This window comes from Felis catus, chromosome A2 (genome assembly GCF_018350175.1).
Source record: "Felis catus isolate Fca126 chromosome A2, F.catus_Fca126_mat1.0, whole genome shotgun sequence".
In the NCBI taxonomy this organism is placed as follows: Eukaryota; Metazoa; Chordata; class Mammalia; order Carnivora; family Felidae; genus Felis; species Felis catus.
In genome coordinates this window covers 46,683,228-46,704,426 of record NC_058369.1, presented here as the reverse complement: position 1 = coordinate 46,704,426, position 21,199 = coordinate 46,683,228, and the positions used below count along the sequence as shown (strand labels likewise).

The 21,199-nt window shown below is 45.8% G+C and overlaps 1 protein-coding gene and 1 long non-coding RNA gene across 3 annotated transcripts in view; one reads left to right on the top strand and one right to left on the bottom strand.

Annotated features, from left to right (window-relative positions):
* Positions 1 to 5,735: 5,735 nt before the first annotated feature.
* BHLHE40 (basic helix-loop-helix family member e40) lies at positions 5,736 to 11,703 on the bottom strand. Its single transcript, XM_003982442.5, has 5 exons — positions 11,319 to 11,703; positions 11,082 to 11,151; positions 10,716 to 10,823; positions 9,497 to 9,620; positions 5,736 to 8,214 (listed from the first exon to the last, which is right to left on the bottom strand). The coding sequence occupies exons 1-5, from the start codon at positions 11,396 to 11,398 to the stop codon at positions 7,358 to 7,360; spliced, it is 1,239 nt and encodes a 412-aa protein (XP_003982491.1). The 5' UTR covers positions 11,399 to 11,703; the 3' UTR covers positions 5,736 to 7,357.
* LOC111559447 overlaps positions 10,821 to 21,199 on the top strand; it is a 145,191-nt gene continuing 134,812 nt past the window's right edge. The window contains exon 1 of one of the 2 annotated variants that reach the window (XR_006593940.1): positions 10,821 to 11,322. This is a non-coding gene — a long non-coding RNA (uncharacterized LOC111559447). Of the gene's footprint in view, positions 11,323 to 12,080; positions 13,591 to 21,199 lie in introns of those variants that run through there. The other variant, XR_006593943.1, reaches the window with a different exon arrangement.

Here is a 21,199-nt window from a genome sequence, read left to right as displayed (position 1 = left end):
GTATTTTTTTAAAAAATAATTTATCGAAGGGCTCCTGGGTGGCTCAGTCAGTTAAGCGACCAACTTTTGGTTTCGGCTCAGGTCGTGATCTCACAACTCGTGGGTTCGAGCCCTACATTTAGCTCTGCGTTGACAGTGCGGAGCCTGCTTGGGATTTTCTGTCTCCCTCTGTCTCTGCCTCTCTCTCTCTCTCTCTCTCTCTCTCTCTCTCTCTCTCTCTCTCTGTCTCTCTATCAAAAATAAACAAATAAACATTGAAAAATAATTTATCAAGGTGAGAGTCACATAAAATTAACCATTTTAAAGTGGACAATTCGGTGGCACTTAGCATGTTCATAAACTTGTGCAACTACCCCATCTATCTAGTTCCAAAATATCTCCATCACTTCCAACTAAAAACGCTGTACCCATTAAGTATTTTTTCCCCATTTCTTCCTCCCTCAAGCCCCTGGAAGCCACCAGTCTTTGTTCTGTCACTGTGGATTTATCTAGTCTCAATATTTTATGTAAATGGAATCACACAAGGTATGACTCTTTGTCTGGCTTCTTTTACTGAGTGTAATGTTTTTGAGGCTCATCCACATTTTAAGATATATCAGTACTTTGTTCCTTTTTAGTCTAATAATACATAGAGACCACATTTTGTTTATCCATTCATCCACTGGTGAACATTTGGGCTGTTTCCACCTTTTTGGCTATTGTGAGTAGTGTTGTTATGTGTGTGCATGTACATGTACTTTGTTGGAGTACCTGTTTTCAATTCTTTTGGGGACCTACCTAGGTGTGGACTTGCAGGGTTATATGGTAATTCTATATTTAACTTTTTGAGGAAGCACTAATGTGTTTCCCAAAGCAGCCGAAACATTCTACATTCCTGATAGCAGCGTATGAAGGTTCCAATTTCTCCACATCCTCGACAACACTTGTTATTTTCCGTTTTGTTTTTTCTTCATTACAACCATCCTAGTGGGTGTGAAGTGATATCTCACTGTGGTTTTGATTTGCATTTCCCTGATGACTAATGATGTTGAGCATCTTTTCATGTGCTTCTTGGCCATTTGTATATCTTCTTTAGAGAAATGTCTATTCAAGTCCTCTGCCTATTTTTAAACTGGGTCATTTTCCTTTTTGTTGTTGCTGTCTACTTTTATATATGTTTTAAATGCTCCATAGTAAAAAAAAAAAAAGATGTAAAAATATTAGATATTTTATTTAAAACTTTAAAAAATGTTTTTTTTTTTTTCTGGAAAGAGAGTACTTTTCCCTCTTTCTCGCCCCCACATGTGAATTCCCCAGAGACCCTTGCATAATCCCTATCTCCATATGCCATTCGTAATGTGATTTCAAAAAACTATTTGTTCTTCAAACAAACAAATAAATAAGCATAAGTTTCTTCCCTTTTGCCTTTTCAAGGATGAATGGGGGATGGGAGAGCAGGGCTGGGGCTTAGGAGTAGCAGAGGCCGGTTGTCCCTGCTACTTTGGCCTCAGCCTGGGGCTGACCCCCCCCCCCCCCCCCCCCCCCCCCCCCCCCCCCCCCCCCCGCAGAAGCCTGGTAATTCATTCCCTGATGTCCCACCTCAATGTCTTTGCTAAGATTCCTCCGGGAAGGGAGGGTCCCATCTATAGCAGGAGAAACCTTCTGGGCCCAAATCCAGCCACATCACAAGACTGGATGGCCCAGCCGCGAGACAAGCATGTCAGTGGCTTCCATAGCCAATGGGAGAGGCTTCGCCCAGCTCATGTTCCCCTGTGGTAGTCGGGCCAAACAGATGGCTTGGGATAAACAGGGGGGTGGTGCTGGGTTGGGGGGGTGGGGTGGAGGTGGCTTTGAGTGGCCTTAGCCTCCCTCTGGATCCTAGAGAAAGAGGCAGGGGACATGAAGGCCATGCCTGAGGAATGGGCTATCGTTTGGTGCCTTCCAAACATGCGTGTGATGTTTTTAGCAGTGGAACTCTTGTTCGGACCAATCATTAAAATATATAAGTCAGAGAAGAAGGAAAGAGGGAGCAGCTCCAGCTGAAGAGGCAGTGAGAAGCCCAGAGCCTTCTCTCCCTCCATGCCACGTGGCACCTCTGGGAATTCTGGGTCTCAGGAGAACACTCCGATCCCGTTAACACATAGTCTTTATATGAAAGCACTTGGGAACTCAACACATTCTGTCTCTTTGAACCTTGCAGTGGGTTCCAGAGCCCTGAGGAGAAACTAATAGCAAGGCAAACTCCAACCAGAGATACTGGCTCTATTCTCCAAAGTGCGGTGGCCTCTTGCTTACCCCTCACCAGCCGAGCACTGGGGAAGTGGTCAAGGGATGGAGAGACACGCCAGGGTTTGGGTGGGCTGAAGGAAGCTGAGAGGGACAGTGGGTGCAGTGGCCTGGTCTCCAAGCCTGCTCAGGTCCCCTTCTAGGGAGAGAGGGTGGAACTCAGAATGCCTCCCTCTCTCCCTCCTTCCCTCTGGCAGAGCTGCCTTGGGCCCCAGGCATCTCTACCCTACCTCTCCTAACCTTAAGAGAGATATGAGCACACCCCTATTCCCACCGCAGAAAATAGGACATAGAATTTCCTCAAACCCAGATCCTGATTCTCAGCACAATCAATCTGTAGGATGCCCCTAAATGTCCCCCAATTCCTGTGGGTTTCGTTCTTTAGAGAATGGGCCCATTTTATTTTTGTACTGCAGGATGGTATGCGGGGGCATTTGTAAGGAAACAAAGAGTTGGGCAAGTAACTTTACTCTCTGCGTTTGTTACGTCTTCTGCCCACGGGGGATCAGTGTACCTACTCCACGGGGCTGTTGTGAGGGTTACATGAGTTCATGCATATCCAAGCCCAGCAGTAGCTCAGTTTAGAAGCAGTTCCATACCAGAGAAAGGGCATGATACTTGCTGTCTCTTCCATGAAGTGTCACCTGAGATAAGGCATTTCCTCTCTCTGAGCTTCAGTTTTCTCATCTGTAAAATGGGCATATTAATATCTACCCTTCATAGTTACCAGAGGAAATAGAGATAATTCACACAAAGTGCTTAATATCGTGCTTGGCACAGGGAAAGTACTCAAAATATGGTAAGAACAATTGTAATTATCACTACTTTTACTTTTATTATTATTACTATCATTTCACTAGAAGGGCAATGTGGGTTAAGCACATAGACACGGGAGTCAAACTGCCTGGGTTTAAATTCCACTTCACCTCTGGAGCTGTGCTACCTTATGCAAGTTACTTAACCTCTCTGTGCCTATATTTTTAAAAACCACATAAGGGTCGGGGCGCCTGGGTGGCGCAGTCGGTTGAGCCTTCGGTGAGTTCAAGCCCCGCGTCAGGCTCTGGGCTGATGGCTCGGAGCCTGGAGCCTGTTTCCGATTCTGTGTCTCCCTCTCTCTCTGCCCCTCCCCCATTCATGCTCTGTCTCTCTCTGTCCCAAAAATAAATAAAAACGTTGAAAAAAATTAAAAAAAAACACATAAGGGGAATAATACTTGTACCTACCTCATGGAGTTGCTGCAAGAATTCAGTGATTGTATGTGGAGCACTTTGAAGAGTGCCTGGCAAATTATAAATTCTACAAATGTGTTTGCTGTTAACAGTTCTGTTATTATTATTATTATTATTTATTATTATCAACAACCAAACTCTGAAAGTCTTCACCTTGGATCCGATTGACAGCCACAATGCAACATTAATGGTTTGGCAACTCAGAAGCTGTGTAACTTCAGGCAAATTACCTCCCCTCTCTGAGCCTGCTTTTATTTGTCTCCAAAATGCGAGTTGTAATACCACCTATAATGGTGCTTCTAGGTTGTTAGGCTTCATTAACGAGCGATGACCCGTGGGAAGCTCCTAGCTTGTAGTTAATTAGGCCCTTGTCCCAATGCCCTGACTAAATCCAGCTCCCCACCCCACCCCTGAGGGAAAGCGCTTGGATTCCTTCCTTCTGGGTGCGAAGGGGGGCGGGGGGGGCTGCCCGGCACCCGCTGCCAGGCCCTATTCTGGGGGCCGAGCGATCCCGATCCCGTGGCCGTGCCAAGCTTCCCCGGGGATCAGGTTTCTGCTGACGCGGTGCCAGGCACGTCTGCTTCCAGGAACCGGCAGCCGCATTTAGCCGCGGGCCGCACATGAAAGGGCTGCAGTCGGAAACGTGACGTTGTGTCAACAGGCGAGGCAGGTCAGCGCTGGGTGAGACCATCCCGGCAGGCCCGGAGGGTCACGCCCTGTCTGAAGGCGGCCAGATCCCAGGCCTGGGCTCCCCTGCCTCTCGCCACCTCTCTCCGGCCGCCTCTGGAGCCCAGCACTTCACCCCCTCACACTCACACCCCTTTTAAACAGAGGCCCTCTTTGTACCCAATGGGCAAAGGACTGGGGTGGAAGCCTCTCCTCGCATCTCCCTCTGAGCTACTTGGAACCTGCTGCAACTGGGCTAGAAGGCAAGGCAAGGGCAAAGGGGGCAGAGGGACAGCTGCTACTTTTAGGGGTGTGCGACAGGGCAGGCTCGTGGGGGGGGGGGATTTTGGGCTGAGGATGTGTCTGCAGCCTCAAACCCTTTCTTAGTTGAGGTTGCTCCAACCACTTCCTTCAGTCCCCACAGCTACTCCTTGAGTTATGGCCCCGGAAAGAGAGAGAGGCATGCAAAACGAGTTTGGCCCTGGTGTCAACCCCATGTTCCATCTCCAGAATAAACTTGACTTGTTTGGGTTTTTACCAAAGAAGTCTAGCCAGAAAAGCCTAGCAATTCATGGAGGCATTGCAGGGGTTTAGCAGGTAGGAGAGCTGGAGGCCCAGGCCCTAAGGATCTAGGAGAAAGCGGGATTTCCAGAATTTGCCATCTGTCTTGCTGTAGAACATGTGAGAAGGGCTCAGGATCCTTATTTTACCTAATCAAGAATAGGCATGGAAGGGAGATGATGGGCCACCAGCTCATCTCTGGACGCTTTGTGCAGGGCTCCTTCCGTGACACCGTGCTGCCTGGGGAGGACTGTGTTTTTTACAGCCTGCATTCTGCATCTCACACAGCCAGGCAACTCTCACTCTTGCCTGCTGGCTCATCAGATGGCAGGGAAGCAAAGTCCTGCCTGGCAGGTGGTGCCTTGACCTGGCTGAGAACTCCCTGGGGGCACGTTCCCCACTTAGGCTCCAGACACCCGGAGGGTTCTAGAAGACTCCTGTGCTTGGGGATCTGAAGCATGGCAAACCAGGCACTGGCCGTCAGGACATCCCTTAGAGGGAGAAGGGGAGAAGCAAAAATACTCGACCGGGTCATTTCCCACTTCTTTTCCCGTGGAATTTTTTTTTTTTTTCTCATAAGAGCGCTTGACTAAGGAACACCGATATTCATTCACGCACAAACACACCCAATGAGAGGAAGTCCAGGAAGGATGTAGAACATAATTATGGAATGTTGCCTTCAGCAGCAATAAGGCAGGATATGGCAAATCCATTAGACATTGCTAGACTCAAAAAAGTTAGACTGGCTTGGCAGAGGTACTATCCCCAGCACCAATTATTATTGCATAATAATCCATTAAATCTTTTCTCCATGTGCCTCCCCCTCTAGCAAGCTCCCCAGACCCTAAGGCCCAACCATCCCACATTTTGATTTTCTGTCAAGTTCTTAAGGACCGTGTCAAAAACAGGCTGGGGTGGGGGACAATGTACTTTTTTTTTTGCTTAACTCTGAAAGGAGGCACAGGGTGACTATGAACCTCTAACAAGGGTTAGTTAAAAAAAACAAATTAAATATTTACCTACGAAATTGACCAAGTTTATTCTGTCTGATTGAATACGAGGCACATTAAAAGCTGAATGAAATGATGCCAAGATTAAGTAGTTGTTGCCTACAGCCAAAAGGGGAGGGCAGGAGACAGCCATATCACACGACTGAGCTATTTTTAAAGATGCAAAAGACCATCTTTCTCTTCCACAGGAAAAGGATTATTTTATTAAGTATTTTAAAACAACTACTTAACATTGACTCATAGATAAAAATATTTACAATTTCACACCTTCAGGAAGGTTCCAAAATATAAACACTGTACCTCTCCCTAGAGAAAAAAATTATTCTTCTCTTCAAAAACAGGGATACATTCATTTTTCTCACTTTGTAGATCAAGTAATTATACAAATAAACATCTGAAACATTTTCCTTTCAATATATTTATATAATATATATTTATAACAGTTTTACAAATAAAGGCAATGACTTTATACCAAAATAAAAACAGGAAAAGAAAAAGTTAAAACACGATCGGCGATCAAGCATAGTGCATTTTGAAAAGCTGGTGCAGGGCTAGCCGGACAAGTCAGAAAACAAGTACTCTGGACCAAAAATAAAACTTCTTTGAAGGAGGCAGAATCCTTTTTAGCAATAAGGACGCTCCCTATGCCGTCGGTGAGGGGAATTAGCCTGCAGAAAGGATCTTGCTGTGCCGAGAGCTGGTTAGGCCTTTAAGCTAAGCTTGGTGAAAAGCAGTTTTAAGGATAGAACTGAAACCCGAATCTAGCTCTGCTTGTTGAAGGTAGCAGTTTGTTACTTGGCTTTATGCATTTTGGGGGTACTGGAACTTAGGCACCTGCGTCTCTCAGACCCTGCTTTGGTTCTCCAGACAGCGAGATTGTTTTCTAGGTGAGACCTAGAAACAGGTGCCAGAGGCCCCAGGGACTCCTCCCTCTTTCCCTGGCAGCTCAGCTTTATCAGGGGGCCCTTTTCAGTTCCTTATTAAGCTAATCACTGCGAAAGCCTGAGTAGGGAACTACATTCTCTTTATTCATCAGAGGCAGGGGTGGGGGGCAGACCTGTAGAAATCTCCCCAAACCACTACCGTGCTATGCCAGTGTCTGCTACCTCACCGCTTAGCAGAAAGCTCAGTGTGGCTGCCCTCTCCCCATTTGGTGAGTCACGGCAACAATAAAAGGGAGAAGGGTGGGGTCATAAGAGCTGGCTGGGAACTGCGCTCTGGAAAGCCCTCTTTTGAAAGTACCTTTTTCTCAAAGCCACAGACCCAGCTCCCAAAATGAAGACTGACTCACAGACCAAGAGTCTGAAGCTTTTGAATATCCAGCTGATTTGTATGTTATCGGAGGGGGCTATTTTCTGGGTGGGGGAAAGTCCAGAGGTCTGCTACAATCCCCCCTATATCTCCTGATGTCAGGCAATCCTTCATATCTTCCCTATGCCAAAAGGAGCTTTAATGTTCTATACCAACCCACCAATGCACACGCGTGCATGTGCACACACATGCACCCCAAATCTTCTCTCCATGCCTCAGATTATCTCAGCATACACACTAGAACAATCTTGCTGCAGTCACACTTTGGGGGGGGGGGTGAAGTAGGGAGGAAAGAGAGCAGAGTGGCAGGGTCCCTTAGTCTTTGGTTTCTAAGTTTAAAGGGGGGATCTGCTTCAAAGCCTGGAGCAGGGCAGAAGAGTCGATGGCTGGATGGGCTGGCAAGGGAGAAGGGAGTCTCTGGGGCATGAGCAAGGGGGCTGAGATCTTGTCTGGGTTCATGAAGCTGGTGAGGGCTGCAGCAGAGGCGTTGAGGCCTGGGTACAACACTGGGACGGAGGTGGGATACCAGCACTTCTCCAGCATGGGTAAGTAGGCGGTTGCGGACGGCGGGATCAGATAGAAGGGCAGACAGAAGGGAGGTTGGTGTGGGTGCGGGCCCAGGAACGGGGAGCTGATCAGGTCACTGCCAGTGAAATGGCCTTCATCATCTGACAGCTGCATTCTGCTCTTTTTCGTTGGTGGTTCTTCAGATTCTTGCTTAATAACACCGATCCTTTCTCCCATGGTGAACCTACGTCCGTGATCACTTTTGAAGTACGGCTGCTCACCACGTAAGTCACTCTTCTCGGACTCTCCTCCGTAGCCACTGTCTGTGTCCGTGTCACTGCCACTCTGCTCCCCACTCGAGTGAGCAAAAGTCCGCTGGATGACCGGCACACAGTTTTTCCCAGGGCCTTCGGAGCCTTTGGCTAGGGAGCTGGGTTTCTCCTTGAAGTCCATGGCTTTGGGAGCTGGGTCCGACGGCTTCCTGGAGGTACCACCCTGTAGCAGCTCTGAGACCACACGGTGAAGGTGGGTGACAAGCTGTGAAGACTTCAGGTCCCGAGTGTTCTCATGCTTGGCCAGGTACTGAAGCACCTCCCGGGCACACGTCTGGAAACCTGAGCAGAACATCTCTTGACCTGCTTCCACATTTCTCCCCGACAGCTCACCTGGATCAACACAGATCCAAAGGAAGACATTTCAGAAGGCCCTGTGGTTCAGCCGCATCCCATACCTCAAAGACTGAGAGCTTTCCATTTTTTTAACAGCACCTGCTGATGTGTGTCCCTAACTCCAAAAGTAATCTCAGAAAAAATGTGGATTACACCGAGAAGTATAAATACAACAAAAATAACCCATTATCCTGCCACCCAGAGGTAAACTATGAGTTGTGATGGCTACATAATATCCCATCATAGAAACAGAACATAATTTATAGAGATGGACTATTTTCCCTCTTTTTCAATTTAGAGCTTGTTCCCACATCCTCCTATGTTTATAACAAGAGTCATTTTACAGAACATCAACCCTACCATATTGCACAGAGACCAGTCAAAAAATGAGATGAAGAATAAAGGAACAATGTCCCCTAAGTAAGCTTATTTTCAATTATAAAAGTTACAGCCATGCTGGGATCTTTACATTTCAAAGCTATTTCAAAGCCTTTTCCATGTATTCTATCCCCAACCCCCAAGAAATTAGCTATGTTCATCTTCCTATTTTCCATGAGGGAACTGGCAGAAAAAAAGCACTTGCTAGGTTTTGGGGATTCTCATCATACTAGTCTTGGAAAGATGGGGGAGAAGAATGGAACGAGGCAGTGGGTAGAAGAACTTCTCCCCAGTCTGTTCAGTATTATTTGGAACGGGTGAAACTAGAAGGTTACAAGGTGACGGTGATTCTCTGGAAGTCAGTAGAAACTAATGATGAAACTTCAGTGGTTTCATTAGATTGTGCAACGCACCGAGATACCTAGTGGCTATTCAGGGAACCACATGAAATGCAGGAAAAACTCCTGCTGTCATCCTGCCAGGATCATACCACACACGGAGTGATAAGGAAGTACAGAAACAGGAAAACACTGGGGCATACCCATGATTTATTCTCCAGTGAAAGAGGACGAAGAAGACCGACTGTAAAACACCCACGATACAAATTAGAGGTGACTTGGCATTTTAAACAGGAGGGGGAAAATGTCCCAGAATCCAGAAACCCTTAAACCAAAATGCCACAGAAATATTTTATCATTTGACTAATACCTATTCATGCCAGGTGGCACACAGCAACATTCCAAATGAAAAGTCTGACCTTTTAGGAGAGATAAAATGACATCTCCCCCGACGAACGTGCATAAGCAATTTGTTGTAGGAATGTTTCTTATACCAGATGTTGAGCCCACAGGCTATTTGCGCTACAACTCTTAGGTGATGGTAACCAGACTCAGGCACTCACCAGCTTGTAAACCGCTCTGCAGGGCAATGATTTTCTGCTGCTGCTGATCAATTAGGTTTGTTAGTGCTTTCACATGCTTCAACGTAAGTTCAAGAACCACTGCTTTTTCCAAGTGACCCAAAGTCTGGAATAAAAAGAGCCTTAGTCAGCAGTGAGCTTTGAGAAGTCCCACCTCTGGGACACTTATTAGCAATGGGAAACATCTCTAAAGGGAAAAAGAAAAAAAAAAAGAAAGAGAAAGAAAGAAGGAAAGAAAGAAAGAAAGAAAGAAAGAAAGAAAGAAAGAAAGAAAGAAAGAAAGAAAGAAAGGAAGGAAGGAAGGAAGGAAGGAAGGAAGGAAGAAAGAAAGGAAGAGAGAAGGAAAGAAAGGAAGAAAGGAAGGAAGAAAGAAAGAAACAGCCTTTCCTGGTTGACTACATTTAGTTTTAAGTTTGGAGATGATGTTTTTAAAAAGTGTGTGTGTATACGTCAATACATATGCACACACTTCTGATTAAAGAGTAAAAAAGAAGTGTCATTTATCTTTGGAGGCATTTTGGAAGAGGCAGCTACATCAGCTCTGACAGATAAATTTCTCCAGCAGCCACTGCTGACCTTAACTCAGGGGAATCCGGAGATAACATTTCTCTGCCGTGGTGTCAACCTGAGGAGGGACTTCTACCGTGTCTGGCAGCCAAGAGGCTTCCCCTAGCTTCTTTCCTGACACCCTTTCATAACTTGCAGCTCATCCAGCCTTTTACTTCCTCCTTAAATACATTTTTTTCCCCTTTCCCCAACCAAAGGCTGCCAAGCCATTGGCTACTGACAAGAAAGGACAGGACATAGAAATCACGCACCAAAAACAAGTCCTCTTTATTTTTAAAAAGGAAAAGGTGGCGAGAAGGGGGTAAATAAAATCTGTGTGTTGCTTGGTTTTACCCAAGTCAGCAAAACTAAAAAACCCTGAAAATCACCAGAAAGGAAAGGCTTAGACTCTTGAAAACGAAGGCTAGTTGGTATTGGAGCCAACTTGGAGAAGCCCAAGTGGTTCTCACTTCATTTGCTGAGGACGCCAGAAAATTCCAGGGCTGGGGAAGGGTACCCCCAAACAGAGCCACCCGTCAGCTCCGAGCCGGCCATCTGCTCTGCAGTTCCCTGAGGGGCCTGCAGGCGGCGAGTGACCCCCGCCCGCCCTCTGGGCAGAAGAGCTGCCTTGGAGAGGGGCCAGCTTCTCACTTACTGTAAGTTTGAGATGTTCGGGTAGGAGATCCTTCAGCTGGGCGATGCACTCGTTAATCCGGTCACGTCTCTTTTTCTCGATGAGCCGGTGCGGCAGTTTGTAGGTCTCCTGCGAGGCGCACGGGGAGGCGGTGGGCGCCAGACCAAGCGGGTAGTGAAGCCCCTCTCCTCCCTCACCCGGCAGCGGGATAAGAGTTGGGGCAGCGAAGTCACACCCAGAACCACTTTATGTCCCTTCTTCTCCAAGCATTTAATAGAACCACCGATCCCACACCGTGCATACCCCCGCCAAGCTCAAAGTGAGAAAACTTTTCTTGGAAACTGCGCGCGCCAGGGGCTGGGGTCCCGAGAGGTGCGGTGTTCTTACCTTGCTGTCCTCGCTCCGCTTTATTCCCCTCTTCGACTTGAACACTTGGTACATGTGGGCAAAATCCATCCTGCAGGGAGAGGGGCCAGGTAGGGTCGTGACTTTGCGTGCGCACAGGCTGCAGGAGCCCTGGCGGGTAAGAGCCCCCGGATGCGCCCGAAGCTGCTCCGAGTTGAGAGCGGCGCAGAACGTAGGGTTGGAGCCGAGGCTTGAAGGCGCCAGGGAGTGCCAACTTACCCAGGTAGGTCTCCGGGCTCCAGTCCTGGAGCTTTGGGCAGGCAGGCAGGGGGCGGTTGCGCGCTGGGGATCCGCTCCATGGCGCGGCGAGCCGGGGCCACTGTGCACTTCTGTCTGCAGTAGCGGAACGTCGGGGTGAGGACTGTCCTGCAAGGGGCTTCCGGGAGGTCTCTCCGCAAGGGTTCCTCTGAGTCTGAGCTCTGAAATCCGCTGGGCTGCGGGGCGCTGCGGCTTTGAGGTGCTGCTTCAGTTGGGGGCGTGCATGGTGTCCCCGCGGCCTCTGGCTCCGGCTCTGCGCACAGACTGGCGGTGTGTGCTCCCTGCGCCGTCTGCGCGGTGCGAGCCAAGTGAATGAGAAGTGGGGCGGGCGGGGAGGCGGGAGGGAGCGCGGAGGGGGGGGCGGTTAGGGCGGAGGGGGGTGGGGGGGCGAGCTGAGGAGTAATGGAGAGGCTGCGGGCTGGGTTAAATGGGAGCGAGTGGGTGGGTTGGAGCTACGTGTTCTACCCTGTGACTCCAGGCACGTCTGGCCGCTGCCAGGGAGGGAAGGAGCGACCTGCCCGCCCTCCCCCGGCTTCATCACATGAGTCTCACGTGTTGGACAACGCTCCCGCGGCTGCGAGGGAGCCCCCACCCCCAGCCCCGGCCCCCAGGTGTCTGCGGCTGCGGCTGCCTTTCCCCGAAGAGGGGGTGGCAGCGCGGCCCGGGTCCTGCCCAGCCGGGTGGGGGGCGCGGAAGCTGGAAGGGGCCGGGGAGCCGCTGGGGCCGGGGGGGGGGAGGGGGGGTTAGTAACGTGGGCGAACCTGCCCCAGGGAAATGAAGTAAGTTCCCGTCTCCTGGGAGGGAACGGGGGAGGACGGATCCGCCCGCGTCTGACTCAAGCCGGGAGAGGAATATCCCCTCGCTCGCTCCAGCCCAACCCTCTTCCTCCTCCCCCGCCCGGCCGGCTCCGAGGAACCGGCGCGCAGCGGAGGGAGGCGCCCGGCCCCCCTGCCTTCCCCAGAGGCTGGTGTTTCTTTCCGTCCCGGCTTCCCCGCCCCCACCCCTCAGCCGGGCGTCCAGGAATTGCCCGCCGTGGGGAGGGGCCTAGGGGCGGGGCGGATGTCACCCCATGGGAAGCGGGCCGCCAGCCAAGCGCAGGGGCAGCCGAGGCCGCCGCCGAGCACGCTGCGCGCACCTGACCGCCGAGCGTGTGCGCCACGGGCCCCTCGCTCCCCCGGAGCTTCGCTCCTGGGTGCAGCCGGCGGGCACCCTCTTGCGCGTACCCCCTGGGTGTCCCAGTGCCCATCTCCACCCGACTTCGACAAGTCCAACACTGAAAGATACCGGGCGCCGTGCCCTGCGTTCCCTCCCTCCCCTGCCCTCCCCAGAGCAGAGGCTCCCGGATCGCCTCCCCTCCGGCTGCAACGTTACACAACTGCGGCGGCGACGCCTGCCCCGCAGCAGCACGGGGCGTGACGCTTCACGTGGCCGGGGCTCGGCCTCAGGGCAGTCGACTGCGAGCCCTTCTGCGCCGGCCATGGGCCGGAGACCCCGGGGACCGGGACGCTGTGTGCCCGCCAGGGTGGGCCATCCCTCCGCCTGCCAGGAGCTTGGGCGGCGCTGTTGGCGGTCTGCACCCAGAGCGGGAGGGAAGAGAGAGACTAGGACAAACTATCTGTCCATCACATTGAAATCCTAGCATTCATTCAGTGGATACACATTTGCTGAGCCCCCTACTCTGTGCCAGGCGTTGTGCCCGTTGCTAGAGATACTGTTGGGAGTCCAATAGAGTCCACCCTTGAATTTACAGGAGCCTCTGGAAAGAGGATAAATTGGGCAATGAGGGGAAGGCGGCCCTGGGAAAATTATAGAGGTGCCAGTGGCAGAGAAAAAAAGAGAAGTTTGTTTTGTTTTCAAATTTTATTTAATACGGACCAAGATGCCTTGGAAGAGGAGGAGGGGGAAGAAGCTAACCCATTGCCCTCAGCTTGGCGCAGAAAGGCCTCCCGCAAGGGGCCCCAGACCTCTGCAATGTGCGCGGGCGGGGGCCCCCACCTACCTCCGCCGGCAAAGTCCGGTCTCTGTGACCTTCTAACTCAGCCTGGAGCAGGGAAAACAGCTGAAACTCCAAGCCCGCGGTGTGAGCCGCGCTGATGCAGTCAGAGGAGGGAGCCAGTGGAAATTCATGACTAAAATAAGGCCTGGCTGGGGATTTCACTGACCTCTGTGCTGCCCTGCCCTGCAAGTTCGGGGAGTTGAGAGATGACTGTAAGCCGTTCCCACCGCGCCTCGGGTCAGTCACCCCGCTGCTGAGTGGCCTGGCTGTGGGAAGGATTGAAAAAAAACGGGGTCGCCGCTGGGACTGGGTGAAGTTTAGCCTGGGGCGCAGTTTGGGGGTGTCAGTCTTAATTGGCAGTGTCCTTGACAACCTAGAGAGCTGGGATTCACACTTTGACCAAACTGGGAGTGGATTTCCTCCAGGTCGCTTTGGAGAGCTCCCACTTCCTGTTTATGTTTCACAAGCGTCGAACTCATTAGCAAGTGTGAGAAATGCCTCCTTTTCTAGCTGCTAACTGGCTTGTGACCTCTTTTGGGGGCTCAGGGATCCTTCCTTCGCAGAATGTACTTTTGGTGGTTTCTGTTGTCGGCCATCTTTAGGGAGGGAATGACGGCACTCAACTTCCTGCCAGGAGGTGGGCAGCAGAGAAGGAGAAGGAGGGGACTGGCCTGCCCTGGGTTTGTGCTTTCAATCTAGGGCGACGTGCTTCATTGTGACTTTAATACGGGTGAAGAATTGTCATGACTGCATCAAAACCACAGTTCCATCAGGAAAGAAGCACTAGGGGAGGAAGGAACACTTGTCCCTGAGCTGTCATATACGCCGCGCACCCCATGCCAGTCGTGAACTCAAACATTTGAGCTTCCAAGCCTCAATGTCATTCTTAGATGCTTTGATGTTATCAATACTTTTTGTCCTTACCCATTCTACAGTTGGAAATAACAAAATGTATGCATTTCCTACTTTTTGTATCAAATGTATTCTCAAGCTTCAAGAAATATCTCAAGAAAAAAAGAAGGAAAGGGAGAGAGAGAGGTGGGGGGAGGAGGGGAGGAGGAGAGATGGGGAGGAAGAGAAGTGGGGAGGAGGAGAAGTGGGGAGGAAGAAAGGTGGGGGGGAGGGAGGGAGGGAAGGACAGAAGGAAGGAAGGAAGGAAGGAAGGAAGGAAGGAAGGAAGGAAGGAAGGAAGGAAGGAAGGAAGGAAGCAAAGGATCTCCACCATACCAAAGTTTTTCTTCTCTCAATAGCTTGTGATTATTTTTTCATTAATAAACAAAATAATTCCTTCCCAGCCTGTGTCTTTACACCTTGGAAAATCTTAAACTTTCATTCTGTCAGCTTTTGTAGATACTTGTTTAATGCTGTTTTAATTTTTAGACTGTCTGTAAAAACTTTTGTCTATGTTAATTCATTTACTCACCACCACCTTATAAGGCAGCTATTAGCTCATTCTTACATTGATTTAACACAGCTTTATTGAGAACCACTATATGCCAGGCATTGAATTATGTCCTAGGAATATGTGTGTGTATTGAGGCTCAGGGAGGTTAAATAACCTGCCCCAGAGGGTTAGATCTGGAATTAGACCCTAGGTTTGTTTGGCTTCAAAGCCTGTACTCTTAATCACTACATTCTTGGCTGCTTGGTAGGGTTGTATGTGTTGTGTACTGTTCAACTCTAGGGGGAGCCATTCACATCACAGTCTGTGTGAGAGCACCCTCTAGAGTTGTGCGTTATAACATTGAGCAGCTGCACTGGGTAATGGTGACATTTTGTAGCTCTCCCCTCTGTTTTGTCTCTTTTACATGTAGAGAAAACATAATTTTGTACAGAGAAGGACAAGAGTCTCCTTTTATTTTCCTACTGAGACTCAGCATGTTGAAGGTCTGATGCTGTGTGTTGGGAAGAGTCTGTACTGTTACCAGGTTCCTTCCTGTGTAAGAAGTTGGAGCTCATAGCCTCCTGCATTTACCCACACCTTTTTTGCTCAGATATCATCACTTTTTGCCTATTTATGAATCCTCAAATTTTTAAAATCACATTTCACATATCACATTTTTATACATCATGATCCAATAAACACACAAAAACACACACACTTTAAGTACATTTAAGCATAAGGCAGCCAAGTCCAGGGCAGGGCTATAGCAATAAGTCACCACTACCCTCTCTCTCTTACTCCTGAGTAACCATTGCTAACTTAAAGAAAAACTTAAACCATTTAAGAAGAAGCCAGCTCAGTGTATTTCAGACATAAATTTTACAAAACAAAATTCCCTTGATATATGAATTCTGGTATTTGCTAGTCTACTCAATTTTATTTAAAAATGTATTCTGGTCTTTACTTAACAAATTGATTTTACAACTCACCAGCAAATCCTAACCTACAGTTTGAACCTACAGTTTGAAAACATGCTCTTTCCACTAGTGATGTATTGTAATTTTAGCTGGTTCCCATCAGAAAGAAGTCAATAGCATTTGTATATCTGAAGATCTTTCAAATCACTTGTAAAAATGTTACATAAGGCTGCTGGCCCTGGTTGAATTCAATGTTATAAATGTCTCCATTCAGGATATCTTGCCTTATGCTCAAATGTAGGAGTAAAAATATTCAGAGTTTCATCAATGCATATAATGTTATATGTTGATGAAATGTAGTTCCTTCGTTCAGTGAAGGAAGTTTTCTTCTATTGCTAGAGCTCTGTGAGAGTTTATCATGAAAGGAGGTTGAATTTGTCAAATGCTTTTTCTGCATCCAATGAGAAATTCGTATGGTTTTTCTCTTTCATTTTGTTAATATCATGAATTACGATACTTTTGAATGTTAAGCCAACCTTGAATTCCTGAAGAAGTCTATCTTGATCAGTGTATTATCCTTATTTTTATTTCCAGATTTGCTTTGCTTTGCTAATATTTGCTGGGGATTTTTGTGTCTATGATTGTGAAGGATATACATCCGTAGTTTTTCTTTTCTCATAATCTTTGTCAGGTTTTAGTATCAGAGTAATCCTACCCTCATAAAATAAGTTGGGAAATATTCCTTCTCTTTTTTGTAAGAACTGATGTAGGATTGGTACTGCTTCTTTCTTACATACCAGGAGAAGATTCCTGGGCCTGGAATTTTCTTTGGGGGAAGGTTTTTACTATGTATACATTTTCTATAATACGTGTCAGATATATACTTTTTGTTTTTTCTCAGTTGGTAATTTTTGTTTTTTAAGGAATTTGTCTATTTCACTGTAATTTGTCAATATGTTGGTATAAAGTTTTATCCTTTTAATGTCTATATGATCTATAGTGATAAACACTTTTTACTCTTAAAAATTTTTTTTGTTAATTTGTGTTTCCTTTTTTTTCCTTGATCATCTTGCTAAGAGTTATATCAGTTGTATGAATCTTTACAAACATCCAAATTTTGATTTTGTTGATTTTCTCTATTGTTTGTTCATTTTATATTTGATTAATTTTCTTTCTTATTTTTCTTATTCTCTTTCTTCTAGCTATTTTGGATTTCATTTCCTCCAATTTTTCTAGTTTCTTGTGATGTAAGGTAATATCACTGATTTTAAACCTTTCTTCTTAGTAAGTATTTAAAGCTAAATTTTTTCCTCTAAGCACTGCTTTCACAGAACCCCACAATAGTGGGATTTGTGTTTTACTTATCATTCAGGTGAAAATATGTTCTAATAGTTATTATCAGCCTTCTTTGACTCATAGGTTATTTAGAAGGGTATGTTTAATTCCCAAATCTTTGTGAATTTTTCAGATAACTTTTTTCTTTCTCTTTTGAAGTAATTATAGAATCATAGGAAGTTACAATAATAATACAGAGAAGTTGTATGCATCCTGCACTCATCCTGCACTCATCCTGCTTGGCACCATTTTACTGTCAATAATACAATGTTAAAACAAGGAAATTAGCATGGGCACAATCTACCTACAGTTTTCAGACTTCACCCATTTTACATGCACTCACGTGTGTGTGTGTGTGTGTGTGTGTGTGTGTGTGTGCGTGTTTCTAGTTCTATGAAATTTTTATCACATGCATAGATTAATGTAACTACTGCCACCATCAAGATGCAAAACTATCCTATTACTACAAAGTCCCCTCATGCTATCCCTTTGTAGTCATACTCATTCCTTTCTCCTCCCATATCTCTAATGTTTGACAACCATTAATCTGTTCTCCATCTCTATAATATTCTCATTCTAAGAATGATACATAAATGGAATCATATAGTATTTAACCTCTGGGGTAAAATTTTTTTTCCACTCAGCATAATCTCTTGAGATCCATCCAAGTGGTTATGTGTATCAGTAATAAGTTTTGATGAGTGGTATTTCATGATATGGCATGGATTGTTTACCCATTCACCCACGGAAGGACAGTTGGCTTGTTCCCATTTTTTGTTATTATAAAACTGTGAATATTTTCTTTTTTATTTTATTTAATGTATTTTTAAAATTTACATCCAAGTTAGTTAGCATATTGTGCAACAATGATTTCAGGAGTGGATTCCTTAATGCCCCTTCCCATTTAGCCCATACAGCCCCTCCAGTAACCCTCTGTTTGTTCTCCATATTTGAGTCTCTTATGTTTTGTCCCCTTCCCTGTTTTTATATTATTTTTGCTTCCCTTCCCTTATGTTCATCTGTTTTGTATCTTAAAGTCCTCATATGGGGGCGCCTGGGTGGCGCAGTCGGTTAAGCGTCCGACTTCAGCCAGGTCACGATCTCGCGGTCTGTGAGTTCGAGCCCCGCGTTGGGCTCTGGGCTGATGGCTCGGAGCCTGGAGCCTGTTTCCGATTCTGTGTCTCCCTCTCTCTCTGCCCCTCCCCCGTTCATGCTCTGTCTCTCTCTGTCCCAAAAATAAATAAACGTTAAAAAAAAAAAAAAGTCCTCATATGAGTGAAGTCACATGATATTTGTCTCTCTCTGACTGACTAATTTAGCTTAGCATAATACCCTCTAGTTCCATCTATGTAATTGCACATGGCAAGATTTCATTCTTTTTTATTGCCAAGTAATACTCCATTGTATATATATACCATATCTTCTTTATCCATTCAGCCATCGATGGACATTTGGGCTCCTTCCATACTTTGGCTATTGTCGATAGCGCTGCTATAAACATTGGGGTGCATGTGCCCCTTCAAAACAGCACACCTGTATCCTTTGGATAAACATGTAGTAGTGCAATTGCTGGGTCATTGGGTAGTTCTATTTTTCATTTTTTGAGGAATCTCCAAACCGTTTTCCAGAGTGGCTGCACCAGCTTGCATTCCCACCAACAATGCAAAAGAGATCCTCTTTCTCTGCATCCTCGCCAACATCTGTTGTTGCCTGAGTTGTTAATGTTAGCTATTCTGACAGGTGTGAGGTGGTATCTCATTGTGGTTTTGCTTTGTATTTCCCTGATGATAAATGATGTTGAGCATTTTTTCATGTGTCTGTTGGCCATCTGGATGTCCTCTTTGGAGAAGTGTCTATTCATGTCTTTTGCCCATTTCTTCACTGGATTGTTTGTATTTTGGGTGTTGAGTTTGATAAGTTCTTTATAGATTTTGGATACTAACCCTTTATCTGATATGTCATTTGCAAATATCTTCTCCCATTCCTTTGGTTCCCTTTTAGTTTTGCTGATTGTTTCCTTCACTGTGCAGAAGGTTTTTATTTTGATGAGGTCCTCATAGTTCATTTTTGCTTTTGTTTCCCTTGCCTCTGGAGACGTGTTGAGGAAGAAGTTGCTGCGGCTGAGCTCAAAGAGGTTTTGCCTGCTTTCTCCTCGTGGATTTTGATGGCTTCCTGTCTTACATTTAGGTCTTTCATCCACTTTGAGTTTATTTTTGTGTATGGTGTAAGAAAGTGGTCCAGGTTCATTTTTCTGCATGTCGCTGTCCAGTTTTCCCAGCACCACTTGCTGAAGAGACTGTCTTTATTCCATTGAATATTCTTTCCTGCTTTGTCAAAGATTAGTTGGCCATACGTTTGTGCTCCATTTCTGGGTTCTCTAGTCTGTTCAACTGATCTGAGTGTCTGTTTTAGTGCCAGTACCATACTGGCTTGATGATTACAGCTTTGTAATACAACTTGAAGTCCGTCTACTGTGAATAATTTTCTACACATGTTTATGTGGACATAAGTTTTCTTCTCTGAGATAAATGCCCAGGAGTATAATTCCTGGGTCATATAGTAATTTATGTTTAGTTTGTAAGGAAACTGACCAACTATTTACTGGAGAGGCTATACCATTTTATCTTCACAATTGCAAGGAATGAAAGATCTAGTTTTTCTCTATCCCTACCAACATTTGCTGTTGTCACTAGTTTTAATTTTAGCTTGTCCAAATAGGTGTGTAATGCCAGATATCTTTTTTATGTTGGTTTCTACTTTATTACTATTGGGTCAGAAAACATACTCTATTAGATTTTAATTCTTTGACATTTATGAAGATGTCTTTCATTACCCAGCATATAATCTATCTTGATGAATGTTCCCTGTGGGTTTGAAAGAATGTGTATTCTGTAATTGGGTACAATATTTTGTCAAGTCGGTATTTTATTGAGTTGGTTGACAGTGCTATTCAAGTATACCTCTCTACTGATTTTTTTTTCTCTGTGTGTCCTAAAATTACTGAGACAAGAGTATTAAAATCTCTTCAACTATGAGTGAAGATTTGTCCATTTCTGTCTTTTTTTTTCTTTATACGTTTTGGAACTCTGTTATTAGTTGCAAATATGTTTAGGATTGATATGTCTTCTCAATGATTGTATTCTCATCATTAAAATTTTTTCCTCTTTTCTTCCAGTATTATTCTTATTCTTAAGTCCAGTATTATTCTTTTATGCTTGTCTGATATTAATATAATTACATAAGCTTTTTTTTGTTTGTTTTTTTTAAGTAGGATCCACACCCAACATGGGGCTTGAATTCATGACCCATGATCATAAGTGGCGTGCTATACAGACTAAGCCAGACAGGTGCCCCCACACTGGCTTTTTTATACTTAGTGATTGAATGATATATGTTTCTCTACCCTTATGCTTGCAATCTGTGTCTTTATAATTGAATTATATATTATTAAGCCACATGTTGCTTTTATATCAGTCTGACAATCTTTGCCTTTTTATTGCAGTATTTAATATATTCATATTAGAGGTAATCATTAATACAGTTGGGTTTAAATCTCCCATCTTGATGTTTATTTTCTATGTGCCCTATTTATTCTTTGTTTCTGTTTCTACTTTTCTACCTCCTTTGGGTTTATTGCATTTTTGAAGCATTCCATTTTATCTCCTGTTTTTAAGTATACTTCTTTGTGGTATATTCTAGTGGCTGTTCCTGAGCAGTGGTTCTTAAACTGTACATACTTTAGAAAACAGCTGGAGGTCTTATTAAAATATAGATTTCTGGGCCATACCCCCAGAGTTTCTTACTCAGTGGGTCTGTGATAGAGCTCAAAAATTTGCATGTCTGAAAACATAAGAGACTCTTAAATATAGTGAACAGAGGGTTGCTGGAGGGGTTGTGGGAGGGAGGATGGGCTAAACGGGTAAAGGGCATTAAGGAATCTACTTCTGAAATCATTGTTGCACCATATGCTAACTAACTTGGATGTGAATTTAAAAAAAAATTTGCATGTCTGCTAAGTTCTCAGATGCCAATGACGATGTGTATCTGGGGACCATACTTTGGTAATTTCTGCTGTAGAGATTATACTCTAAGTTATCACAATCTATGTTCAAATAACATGCTGACAAATACTATTATACAACTTTATAGATGTATAAGAATGTTACCATATAATTCTATTTATTCCTCCTCTTAACCTTCGTGCTCCTGT